Raw genomic sequence first — 12950 nt, 5'->3', positions numbered from 1 at the left:
TGCAAAACCAGCTCCGTTTTACTGAACTCCCTTGAAGTCGTGGCATATTCAGAGCATTGGAACCTGTTCCAGTGACAAGTCGTTATTGCTGCTCTAAGTTCATAGCCTGAAATCCAACTCAACCCTAATAGGAGGGAAGCTTTCTAGAAAGGAACAAGGTGTGTTTCATTAAGGGATGAGCTCAAGCCATGCAAGAGTGCTCCTTACATGGCATCCCAGCCACATTTTTACAATTTAGTCTCAGTTTTTGGCATAGCACAGATGATGGAAATAGACAGCAGTATTCAGTTATTGAGGTGAAGAGTTTTAGATATGCCTCTGCAGCTTCCAAATGATGGAAATTATTTTATTGAGTAAAGTCATCCCCCTGGTTAGATCCTCATAAGTACATGGTAATGTTTAAGTCCTTAGGAACATTCTGCTTTCTTGGTTGTGTTAAAATATTTGTTAAGGGCTTGTGGTGTGAGACAAATAATCAAGTGCTCCAGAGAATACCACATCTAAGTGTTAAGTGGCACCTGCTGGAGTCCTGTAAGACAAGTCTGCAGGCTTCTTCTGACCTTAATTCTTTTGCAAGGAATTTTTATGAAGGACATCACTCATAGTCTGAACCCAGGTGCACCAGAGGTTCTTCATAGCCAATTCCACCCCCTAAATCAATGGTTCTTAAAAATTATCTTTTCCATGGTTCAGACTCTAGCATGGCTCTGATCACCTCCAGTCTCAAGCTCCTATTTCAGGGAGTGGGTGGTATAGACAGCTCCTGATCAGCAATACTGAAAAAGTTGTTTCAGGAAGAATTCAGCCCAGCACCCCAGCACCTGTGCAGGGAAGAGGCTGAAAAGCACACACCTGGCACAAGAGGGTCAGAACATTTCTGAGCTATTCCTGAAGTACTTTGATCAGGCATTTGGGGCTTCTGTGGGCAAACCTTCCCTAGCTTGGAATCATAGAATGGTTTGGGTTGAAAGGGACCTTGAAGGTCACCTAGTTCCACCCCCTCGTCATGGTCAGGGACACATTCCAGGAAGAGAGCTGTGAATAAAGAAGAAGGAAGAAAGGAGATGACACTTTACCTGTTCTGTGAAGTCAAGATACTATGTTATTATAAATTTTTAAAAAAGCACTGACAGTGCAATTCCTAGTTGTATGGCAATGGTTTAAAGAAAGACTTCAATTCCCTGAAATACTTCGACCCAATAATACTGTTTGTGGCCAGGCAATTACACTCCTAACTTGGAACTCCTGATTACTTCCTGCACTGAGTCAATTGCCCATCCTCACTTTTACCTTCCTGATCCAATTTTGTCAGCAGTCCTCTGTGTTGGCAGAGATCTTAATTGGTTTTCCTTAACTAACTGACAAACTCATTATAAGTTCAGATGTCAGAGGTAGCATGGGTCTCTAAACTGCCAAGTTTTTCCACATGATTTTCCAAAATCTAGGGTGGAATTATCCCATAAACTTAGAGACAGAAGCTCAAGGATTTATTTCTTAATCATAAAGGGCTTATGTATATTTTAACATATTTGGAGATTAAACACATTAATTTCCAATGAAATCTTGGCACATCCCAGTGCTGCACTTCAGCCTTTCCCAGCTATGAGAGGAATCTTTGCAGCAAGAGGCTTTAGAGGCTCTGTCAAAATCAATATCAGCAGCTACTCCCCTGGGAAATTAGGAATGTCACAGGCAAAGCGTTTGCCAAGGCTTTCAGCATGTTCCAATTAATTTACTATTCCATGTTTGCTGTAGACCTGAGGTAGGAAGGAAAGTTGAATGTAAGCAGCTAAACATGAGACATGGAATGCTGCTAAGACAATGAGCACTGCAACAGGAGCTTTAAAGTCTGAAATGTTTATTCATGATTTTGACCAAAGTGAATTTTAGTCACAGGTGAGGTGCAATGGTTTACCTACAGATGACTTAAGAGTTGGATACAGACTTCAGCCCATGGCTGCCAAATCAATATGTGTTATTTCTCGGCTGCACTGAGCTAATCTGGGTGTCCAAAGGCTTTAGCTACTGCAGGCTTGGTTCCTAAAATGTTATTTTATTTCTAACACCCAGGCAGCTTCACCTCTCTCAGTGAGGCTGCCATGCTAACACAAATAAGGAACATACCTGCCATGAGTTTTAATCACTGCCCTGTTGATTTGCTCTCAAAAAGGGCTGGATGTAATAGCTTTAAGCTCCAAAATGTGAATGGGGACCCGTCCAACTTGAGGTGCAACTACTAGAATAAAGATGGGGGGTAACAATAAAAAAAAAGAGTATTTAGTTAGATGAGTCCTTGGCTGCAATCGTTTTAGATACAGGCAAAGAAAGCCAAAGGCATGTGGGATGTCTTTTCTGCAGAAAAGCTTAAAATAGAAAAGGAAATCAATACTCATTTACAGTATCTGGCAGTCACTGAACCAAAACATACATGTACACCTACAGCTGAGCAGAAATAACAACATTTATTTAAACCACAAGCTGTTATTCTGCTGCAGGAATGCTGTGTTTCATGTGGAACACTTCACCAGAGACTGTACCACACATTTATGACCATTTTTAAAAAGCCTCAACAATATCCAGAGCAAATACTTTCAATACCACAGTCATTAACCCCACCAGCTTCAACTCCTTCAATTCCTGGCAAAGAAAGAGTGAGAGCTGGTGTGGAGGAGAATGTGCCCAGCAGGAAGCAAACCTCTGATGGGCAGAACTCTTAAATAATGCTTCAGAACAGAAATGTAAACCTGTGTGTAAAAATGAGGCAATGTTTCCACTATGCAAAATTACAGGCTTCAAAGGAAGGAATAGAGTTTAACAAATCAGCATTCCCCAAACACCGAAAGTGAAATGAAATGTAAACAAAGTGAATCTGCTGATTGCTTGTTTTTTTTTCCATTCCCCAGCTCTGAGAAATGTGACCAGTAAATAAAGAGGATAAATAATAACAGCAGCTGGCTTTTGTACAACACTCTTCATACAGAAAACCCAAAATGCTTTACAAATGGTGCAACCAGGCTGCTTGCAGAGGTCACACAAGGCAGAGATGAGTGGCACCTCAAGAGATTCTCTGATCCATTACCTCACCCCAAGCAAGGACCAACCCTTCTTCCCACTGCCACATAAACTGAAGCACAGAGGTAAAAAGCCTTTCCTGTGGCAGCACAGCATGCCAGAGGCAAGGATGGACACACAGTGTGAGTAAAAACCTGACTCTAAAGCAGCCAGCAGGAGCTTAACAGCAGAGTTCAGATATCACCACGGGCTCCCTGTGCTACAGGGAAGGGGGCCACAGTGAACCTGGAAGGAACAAAGTCAATTAAAAAAATCTTTCTGTCCTAATGAATTTGTGGGCATCTAATAATGTCAGAGTGATGCTCTGTGCATTTTCAGAACAAGATGGGTTGAGATGTTCCACATCTCTTTTTTGGGACATACAGAGGATGACTGAATGCTGATTGCTTTAATGTCTTTTTAATAACACGAGGTTATGAATGCTGCTCAGAATACAGATTTTAATGCTCCAAATATTGTAGACTAGCTCTCACATAAAATTGAAAAAATGAAGAAAAAGCTTAACCATTAAGTCAGTTGGATGTTATCTTACAGAAATTTAATTACTTACTGCTTCCTTGTCACTCCTAATGCCTTTCACCCAGCAAATTAAACCATTGCAGACTTCTGGAATTGACAATTGAATTTGAAAGCCCACTGAGATAATTTTGAAAATAAAAGTTAAAACTATGTTGAAAAATTATAAAAATAAGCTCATCTTGTCTGATGGTGAACCAACTAACCTGCTGATATCTACTGCAAATTCAACCAAATTGTGTTTTAAAGAAAGGCCAATGATTTAGGTCTTATTCCCTCACTCTGAAAGCTTCAAGCTTGAGCAAGGAAGAAAGAAAACATACAGAGCAAGACATTTATCACAGGTCAGACAGACATCTGAAAAAGATCAGCACTCTTCCTTGCACACCAAATCTACAGTAGTTTGTACATTTTCTCCTTACCTATCTGTACAGAACACCAGAGCAAATGATTACTACCCTGTTACTGCTGGGTGTTTGGCTTTAGCCCAGTTGTCAATATTTTGTCCCCCTTTTTTCCCTGTTCTTTCTTTTCAATGATTGCCACTGAGACAATTTACTTGCAGCAAAAGTAAACTAATTCAGCAAAGAACAACTAAATCATCACTTAGCAGATTTTATTTAAAATCTCTCTTCAAACATCAAGCCTTCTTGAACCACCAGCTGCTCAAGAAATAACTTATTTTCTCTGGCAACTTTCAGCTAGAGACTCCAGCCCCAATTTGTATCACTTGACTGGAGGACTACATGCAGTTGTAGACAAGGAAACAAAAGTATGGATAAATTGTAAGTTTTATTCTGTAAATCACTGGTCATTGTGTCTAATGACTGTCTTGACCATGTTTTGCCTTTCTCTGCTCCTCACTGCCTCCTTTTTTCTGTTTTTTGACACTAAATTCTCTAGGTCTAGCAAGTTGCCTTTGCCACCACTCTGAATGGGAGGATTCAGAGGCTTCCATCATCAAGTGAGTGCCTGCCAAACAGAAACAAAGATAGTTTCTGGCTGCAGAGCCAGTGTCTGACACAGAAGGGGGTCTCTTTCATGCCAGTAGAAGTACTCATGAAGTTTGGTATCACTCAAGGTTCTGGAACATTGAAAACTGCTACAAAAAGAGTGAATCCCTTCAGACACAAACATACTGCATCTGCCTGAGAGGAACAACCACATTCCCAAGCAGAAAAAGACCAAAACCAAGACCTATCACCTCTCCTGCTGATGGGGATATCCCACAGGAGCAAGCTTGGAGGCAGGTAAATCTGACTGCAGTGCTGTGGCCACCAGGACAGCTTCCACCAGCTGCTCCCTTCCTGGCTCCAAGGCCACACCTTGGTACTCACTGTCTGGGCAGTGAGTCTGGTCAGCTTGGGGACACCTTCCTGCCACCACCACCCAGTGACTCCCCCAAGTCTGGTTGCTTTAGAAGATGTTTGTGCTTGGGACTAGCCCAAGGTTGGTATTTGGGATTGCTGCACCAGCATTTTTCTTTCAGTTCACATAAGTGAAACTGTATTGGTCTGCAAGAGGAAACCCTAGAGGAGATATAATTCTAATGATGTCTAAAAACTTCACTTACTCTGATGTTTGCTGATTTCCTTCTTTCCTGTTATGGACAATAAGTCATACTGACACAGCGTCAGAGTGTCTGTGCTGGGGAGTGCAGGGCAGGGATGGCTGGGTGGAGGTAAGGATATAACTGGGGTGGGATGAGGTAAAGGACCTGCCTAAGGATATCTTTAGGAATCTCATGGGCAAGATGCAACTCTATCTCCTTGGATACCTGGAAAAATCAGCCATTTGCTATCAGGGTTGTGTCACATCTCTTGCATGAGGGACAATAGGAGGGTTCAAACACTGGTGGCTTCCATTCAAGTGGGAACACACTGGGACAATGACACGCCTGAACCGAGGGAAGGCAGCTCAGCCAAATATGTCTGCAGGGACAGCTCTTAGAACAATGCAATTTCCCTAGAAGAACAAAGAGGTCAGATGTTCACCCTGACTTTAAAAAGGACAAAGTCACAGCAGTCTGAAGGGAACTTGCAAGGCCAACTCCTCTGCTACAGACATCTAGAAAAAATAGCCTCTTCCAGCCAGAACAGCTGTACAGCCAGTTCTTGTAGATGTATTCACAGTGATCTAAAAGAGCTGCTGTGTGTTCCCAAGGGATGTTCCAAGAGTGCTAGAGAAATTGAAGGAAGGAACTGTGTGCAGCTCTTTTATTATTTTCACTAAACCTGAATATTCCTTATAGCAGTGAAGTAAAGTGCTCTTGCATCTGGAACCCTGGTATGATCAGCAAGTTGTCTACTTCAGATATTGGGTCACTACCAACAAATAGCTGGCTCAGAGCATTCCCAGTCTGATGAGCTGAAGAAGAGGCCAGTGGAGGGTCTGCCCAGGATAAAGATCTCTAAATGCTGAGTGACCAACTCGGGCATCCATTGGAGTCATGGCACAAAGCCAGTACTGATCATCACACTTGTATTCCAATTAAAAAGCAAATGAACTGTTTGTTTTACAGATGCCAGGTTTGCTTATCCTTCAGTCTCTGGCAGAATAATGAGCAGAAAAATTATCTTTACAACACTATCTTTAGGCCATTTTTCTTCTTTTCTCTTATTTCTACCTCTGCTTCTTATATTCACCGTGCTGGACAGCAATGTTTCCAATTCATCAGGTGGCACACAGAACCAACACTGATTTTGCTTTTTTTTTTGCTGCTCTCAGGATCAGGATGAAATATTAGTGCTTTGAGACTCACAACAGGGAACTCCAAAAGTCACCTTGTTCCCAGACACTGATGTCACAAAGTTGTACACCTGTGCTCAGAAGCAGATCCTAACAGGGCAATGAGCAAAAGGGACAGTTTAATTACAATTGTTATCCCATTTGCTATTCACCTTTTCCCTTGGTTTCTGTGGAATACAAGGCAGATTTGCTTGTGGTGGACATTCCTGTGGAGACTGAAAAAAAATTATGATACTGAAGAAGCCTGTTGGAAGTATCTGCAGTGAGAACCAAAGCAGCTCCCCTGTATGTCAGAGTCCCTTTCACACAAAGCTGGTTTGCTAATTTGCCCATCCTCTGGAACCACATAAGGAATCATAAAAGGATGCCCCCATTCACAGTGAATAAAACAGTCACATGGAGCAAAGATAACAGAGGCATTAAAGGAACACATACACAGCTGATGAGAAGAAGGGATGCTTTAGAAACTCAGACAGTAGCAATACAGCAAGCAAGCCTGGAATGTTGATTTGACAATGATCATTGTCATTTCCCTTTGCAGTGTGTGCAATGGGATCAGAAAAACACAGGGAGCTGAATTCATCCTACAGCAAACTGTGCTGACATAAGTCACTCTGCATCCTACAGATTTGGCTTTAATTTTGAGTTGACCTCATTAGTACAAACAAAGTGTTCTTCAAAAATGATGCTGAATTAGAAACTGCTTGAAATATTTCTAGAGACTAACACAATACACTATAATTAAAGACATTATAATCAGTGGCTTGATTTCTTTTGCTGTGACTTCACTTTGCCTTATTTATTTATTTATTCGTTCACTTTGGAAAGGTCTGAAAGTCAAATTCAATTTTGTCATTTGCTCATGCTGGGAGCTGCACTGTTCTTCTGGAAATGGCATGGAAGTGCTGGTAATGAGATGCCAAAACCATCAAGCAATATTTACAATTTAAGGGCCAGTTCAAATACAAAGGCAATTTATATTTCTGCACCACAGGCACATCTGCAAAATCTTTGGGGAACAGAGAAATTTGTTTTCTCCTTATTGGCTTGGCCTTGCATTACTAACAAGTCAGAAAGAATGGCAGGCGTTCTTCAAAGAGTAAAAGAAATGTAAAAAGTAAATAGAGAAGTGGGTGCCTTTTGTTTGTTTAATTTTGTATTATTAAACACATCTCAGGTGTAGAACTGAAAGAACTCTTAGAAAGGCACTGTTTACCCAGACAATTGCAGCTCTGTTTACTTAAACTGTGCTCACCATGTCTGAAGTTGAGCCAAGCCATTGCAGTGTAAGTTAACAATGGCCCAGGAATGCCTCTGTGACCTGCAGGCAGAGAACCACAGTGCATCCAGGCAACCCTCTAAGTCCACCTAGAGACCATCCTGTGAGAGACACTCAAGCACCATGCTAACTAGCCAGGTAATGCTTTCTCTTTGGTGGCTGAGGAAGCTCATATTCATACATGTCTGGAAATCACATTTCCAAGTGCATCCTCTAGCTTCAAGGGTCTCAGCTCAAAGTGACTGATCTGCCAGGAGAGACTGGGGCATCATTCTGTCTGAAGTCAGTGGCAGCTACAGCTATGAGCACCTGTGTAAAAATTACTCTGAGTCAATAAATCACACAGGATTTACTTGAGGTCAAGAAGAGGGGCTAAAAGTGCCCCACAAAAAACTATTTGTGCTTATCTAGGTAGTGACAAGAATGGAGGAAGCATCTAGAAAAGGCTACAGGGATATAGACCACAGAGGAAGAAGGTCACCTCTGAAGTTCCCCAGGCCCTTCAGGGGCCTCAAAGGAAATGTCTTGACTTCTCCTCCCAACTTTCCTTCCCCTTCCTCATCAGTGTCTATTCTTAGCAGCTTTGTCTGAGAGCTGGGAATAGAACTTGGTTTCTTAATTCCTCACCTCCTGTTACCTCATATTTTGTCTCAGAGTGCTCAGGGTGGTGACAGAGGTTTAAGCCTTGCATGGAGCTGTTGCTTATGTTTACACAGTGACTGCTTTCCTATTAAGTAGGGTTTCTTTGGCTACTGCAACATGCTATAGGCATGAGATCAGTCCTGTTTGGTTCTAATGATTTAATTCCTTCAAGCAACATTACAAAGACCTGGAAGTGCCATGCCTTGCCCAGATCCTAAGCTTTGCATTCAGCAGTGAGCACTTGTGGTGCCAAAGAGTTACCCATTTTCATGGTCCACAAGTTCTGCTGTTGGCACAAAACATGAAAACGACACCAGAACACACTGCTTTTTCTTCCCTGCTGCATTCAGCAAGGGGAGACAACTTAATTACACTTTAAGGTGGAACTGGCTCAACAAGTTGGGCAGCCTGCAGGGCTGCTGACCAGAGAAGCTGCACCTGCACTGCTGCCAGCAGGCAGCAAGAGAAGATGACATCCAGGCCCCAGCTCTGCTGTTGGGAGTGACTTCCCACGCCAAAAACAAGTGGAAAACACTGTCTTTCTTCTTCCTTAGTCCCACCACTCCTTACTCCATCTACCCCATCTAATCATTATGACATCTGAGTGCCTTTGTGTGTCAGCTTCCTGCGAAGTAATCACCTAAATCCCTCTCTGAAACAAAGCAGACCCTGCTGAGGAACTCACAATAGGTGCCTTTCACTGGCAGGACAACCTTGGCCTCAGTGGCACTTATAACAAAGCTTCCATATGTGCACCAGTATGGGCTGATCAGTCAGATCAACACCACACAGGATCAGAGCCTGGGTATTTGTGAGCATGAAGCAAAAATGCCTCACAAAATTTCTCCATCTTCCTGAAAAAATAGTTTTTTGGTGGATGTTTTTCAGTTTTTTTAAAATATGCTATAACACATTAATCTGCTACTTTTATCCACATTTATGAGTCTGTTCAATGAGATAAAAAAGAAGCACCAGCTCCAAGGGGTGGTGTCTGTCAGTCATCCCCACTTTCAGAGACTGCCTGGCCATTGTCTGCTCTTCAAGCCCAGGCTAGAGCTACTTTTTAATATTTCCTTTGGCAGACATCCTGGGTTTTCCCCCTCCCTGGGGGAGAGATCAAGGGCGATAAGTTCTATTCTAATAGAAGACAAGTCAGTGATAATCTTTGGGCATCTGCAGTGGAGAGGTATTTCTACAGCTCTAGCTGGGATTAGGCACATAATGGATCAATGAAAGGTCTCACCATTTGACGGTTATAGCATCATTCATTAGTGTTAAGATTTGAACCTGAATCAACAATTGAGTTAGAAGATTGAAAGAATTGCTTTCAGTATTTAAAATAAATTGTAACAGGACTGTAAAAGTCCCCTGAGGTGTCTCTCTTTCTCTCCCTATACACATATATAGAGAGATCAGTTTTTCTGAATGCTTAAAATTAGATGAAAGTTGCTGAGCTTTGACACAGGAAGAAGAAAAAGCAGAGCTTCTTATGTAAAGTGAAAGGGGGCAAAATAATGTATTTTTGTTTGCCTATCAAAGCACTTCAAGAGCAGTCTTGATCACAGGATCCAGGCACTGACTTGTTATTCAGTCACTTATCATCTCTCATATATAACAATTCACAAAGAGCTAATAATAAACAATACACCCCCTCCTCATACACAAACATGCAAACACACACAGGAGCTCCTTGCTCCTTGCAAATAAATGAGCAACACTGATCCCATCCACTTTTCTTGTCACAAAACTAGGACAAGTTCACTCTTAATTAACTGCTTGGTGCACAGACCACTAAGAAAAAATTAACTACCCAGAGGACTTAGACACCAAGTTTTGACTCTCAGCTCTTTATCATTTCTGGAACAAAGATCCATCTACCCACCACTAATGTGGTAAGAAATTAAATGTGATAAAAAAGCAGTTCCACAACTGGGTGACAAATGTTATGGGTAGTTAATGATTAATTATCATTATAATACAAAACAGCCTGGTTTCACTGTAGAACCTTGATTTCATAGCATTATTTTTCCATAAAGGCAATTTTCATCTTGGTGCAAAGACTATGTAATGCATCAGTGCCAAAAACCTTCCTCCTTGTTTCTGAAAGGCAGTGAGTAGAAGCAACTATGAACTGCTCTGTAGACCAGGAGATCTTGAACCAGACCCCTGTCCTACAGCCCAGCCGGGCCACGGAGCTGTGGTGGGGTGGCTGCACTGTCCCCCCCTCTGGGGCCAGTGTATTTTGGGGCTTGCCCACACTCTGTATTACCTGAGTGCTAACCCAGCCCTATGTTATTCCCACTGTCCCTTAGTTTTGTAGGTATAAACCCCCAGGCCAGCTAACTTGGACCTGTATCCCTCTCTCAGAGCAGTTGCCAGGCTGGTTTGGGCAGAGGATGGTGTCTAACCTGTTGGGTCATCAGGATAAAGTTTAACTCCCTACTACAGATTGAATAACTTGTTCCTGTGCTGTTTTCTACCTATATAAAATCAACACAGCTCTTCCTGTTGGCTTGTAGAAAAAGTAAACAATTAAGCAATATCCAGATTTTTATGAAGTAGATATCTACATAACTAGTGGCAGTACAAATACATGCCAAGCCAGCAGATACTGGAAGAAGAAAGATGATAACTACGGGAGCCACATCAGATCATAATTAGCCCAGAAAGCTTAAAGAGATTATTTAAATTATGACCAAAATATTAGAAAAAATTCTTCGATTCTTTGTCTGTGTTTATTATACAGGTCAGTTTTGAAATTGAGATTGCCAGTGAGAGAGCTCCCTGAATCATTTACTAAGTATAAATAATTTAAAACCAGTCAAAAAGCAATGCAGTCAAACATTTTGCCTGTTACCCTGCTATTACTATTGAAACTGAACTTAGATGCTGATGTTAAGTTTGTTGACACTGAGAAAATCAGCAAGAGTGAACATTCCAAAGCCTGTATCCGTGTCCTCCCTGGCTGCCTGTGCTATCAGTTTGGGGATAGCTGTTTATTGCTGATAGGCATCAGCCACCTGCCAGAGCCACTTGGTAGAATATTGAACTGCCAACCAAGCCAGCTGTGCATGGAATGACAGCAGCTCCAGGTTTTACATCTGCAAGGCTGACTTGAACAAGTTAAGGTTTGGAGAATGCAATTTTTACAGGAGGGACTCTCTCAGTTGACAGAAAACTCTCTAAGGGGCTCTATAAAGCTCCATGTACACAGCCCTGTAATGCCAGTCAAGCTATAAATAATACTTGCATTAACAGAGTCGTATCTAGTGATAGTAAAAAGGACATTTGCTTGAAAGTGCTCACCTGGGAGATGCTTCTGGCTTCCAATACCTGCAGAAGAGGTACTGCCCATCAGCATTGATGATATGGGGCAGATCCTTGTATGGGATGTTTTGAGGACTCCGCTTTGGCGAACTTTCCTCTGGCATTCTGGAAGAATGACCTGCAAGGTGTTAGAAGAAACAACATACTTTAACACAGGTGGAAACAAGATAAAAGCTGATAAAAGCTTGGCAGCCACAGACAGTAAAGAAAGTCAATCAGTAAGGCAAGTACCACTGATGGGAGGCTGCTCCCAAAACAACAGCCAAAGAACCCCCAAAATCACTGCTTTAAAACAGAAATGTAGCAAATGTTTTTGTTCAGAAGAGGCTCACATTTAGAGGTAGAGCATTGAGGGGGGAGGGGACAAGAAGAAGGGAAGAGCAATCCACCATCAGTACTTCATTTACAGCTTTCTATTCCACACTTCTCCCATCTGAGTTTATTTTGCATCATTTTGTGAAGCGGATCCTAGAGAGAATATTTTAACTGCAATCAAGAGCAAATTATGCAGCAATCGCTACATATATGAAAAGACAGCTGCATAAAAGATTTATCTCTGGCGGAACATCTCCAAAGAGCAGTGGTGGGTACACAGCAGAGGTATCTGCCACCGTGTCATCATTAAGATCTTCTCTGACATCTCAGACTGGAAGGTGGCGGCGGCGGGGAGCGAAACATTTCCGAGACAATTTGCCACAAACCTGTTTTCATCCTGTGCAAGGGTTTGCATTCTAGTGAGGAGCCGGCATCGCAAGTCAAACGCAAGCAGATGAGGCTTTTTGCATCTCGCTGCGGAGCCGCGTTCACAGCCCGGCAGCCCCGCGGTTCCCGGCGGGCGCCCGCTGGGTCCCTCCCGGCGCTGCCTGCGCGGGGCTCGCCCCGGCTCCGCTCCCCGGCTCGCTCCCTCTTTGAGGAAAGTCGCTTGGGTAATTCACCACTTCTCGTTCATCACTTTTTTTTTTTTCTTCTCAAACAAATTGCGTGTGCGGGCTGAAGTGGCGGAGGTGGGAGGGGAGGCTGGGAAGGGTTGGGGAGAGGGAGGGCTGGCGGGTGGGAAAGCTGCAGTCCACTTTCCAGAAGCTGCTGCACGTACATCAAAGGCACCTTGAACACATGCAGCTGGAGCAGCTCACAAAGTTCCTGCCGCGGCAGGTTGTTTGCAACTTTACTTCCTTCCTGCCACTTACAGTTCGGACGCCGCTGCGACGGGGGGGAGGCGAGGGAGGGGGAGACCTTTCCTCAAAGCGATCCCCGCTGCGAAGCCATCTCTCGTGTAAGCGCAACTTCCCCAGCCCCGCGCTGCCAGGCGGCGAGCGGGAGGGAGGGGTGGAGGAGGAGGAGGAGGAGGAGGAGAGGGAGAAGGGAG

At 43.1% G+C, this 12950-nt stretch overlaps 1 protein-coding gene across 2 annotated transcripts in view; it reads right to left on the bottom strand.

Annotated features, from left to right (window-relative positions):
- MGLL (monoglyceride lipase) overlaps nucleotides 1-12928 on the bottom strand; it is a 61751-nt gene extending 48823 nt beyond the window's left edge. The window contains exons 1-2 of one of the 2 annotated variants that reach the window (XM_059856525.1): nucleotides 12772-12928; nucleotides 11564-11702 (exon numbers count right to left, since the gene is read on the bottom strand). In XM_059856525.1, the coding sequence (XP_059712508.1) occupies nucleotides 11564-11688 (125 nt within the window). In that variant the 5' untranslated portion in view covers nucleotides 11689-11702; nucleotides 12772-12928. The other variant, XM_059856524.1, reaches the window with a different exon arrangement.
- Nucleotides 12929-12950: the final 22 nt, after the last annotated feature.

This window comes from Haemorhous mexicanus, chromosome 11 (assembly GCF_027477595.1).
Source record: "Haemorhous mexicanus isolate bHaeMex1 chromosome 11, bHaeMex1.pri, whole genome shotgun sequence".
Lineage (NCBI taxonomy): Eukaryota > Metazoa > Chordata > Aves > Passeriformes > Fringillidae > Haemorhous > Haemorhous mexicanus.
The sequence above is the reverse complement of the archived record's forward strand: the minus strand, read 5'-3'. Positions and strand labels throughout refer to the sequence as shown.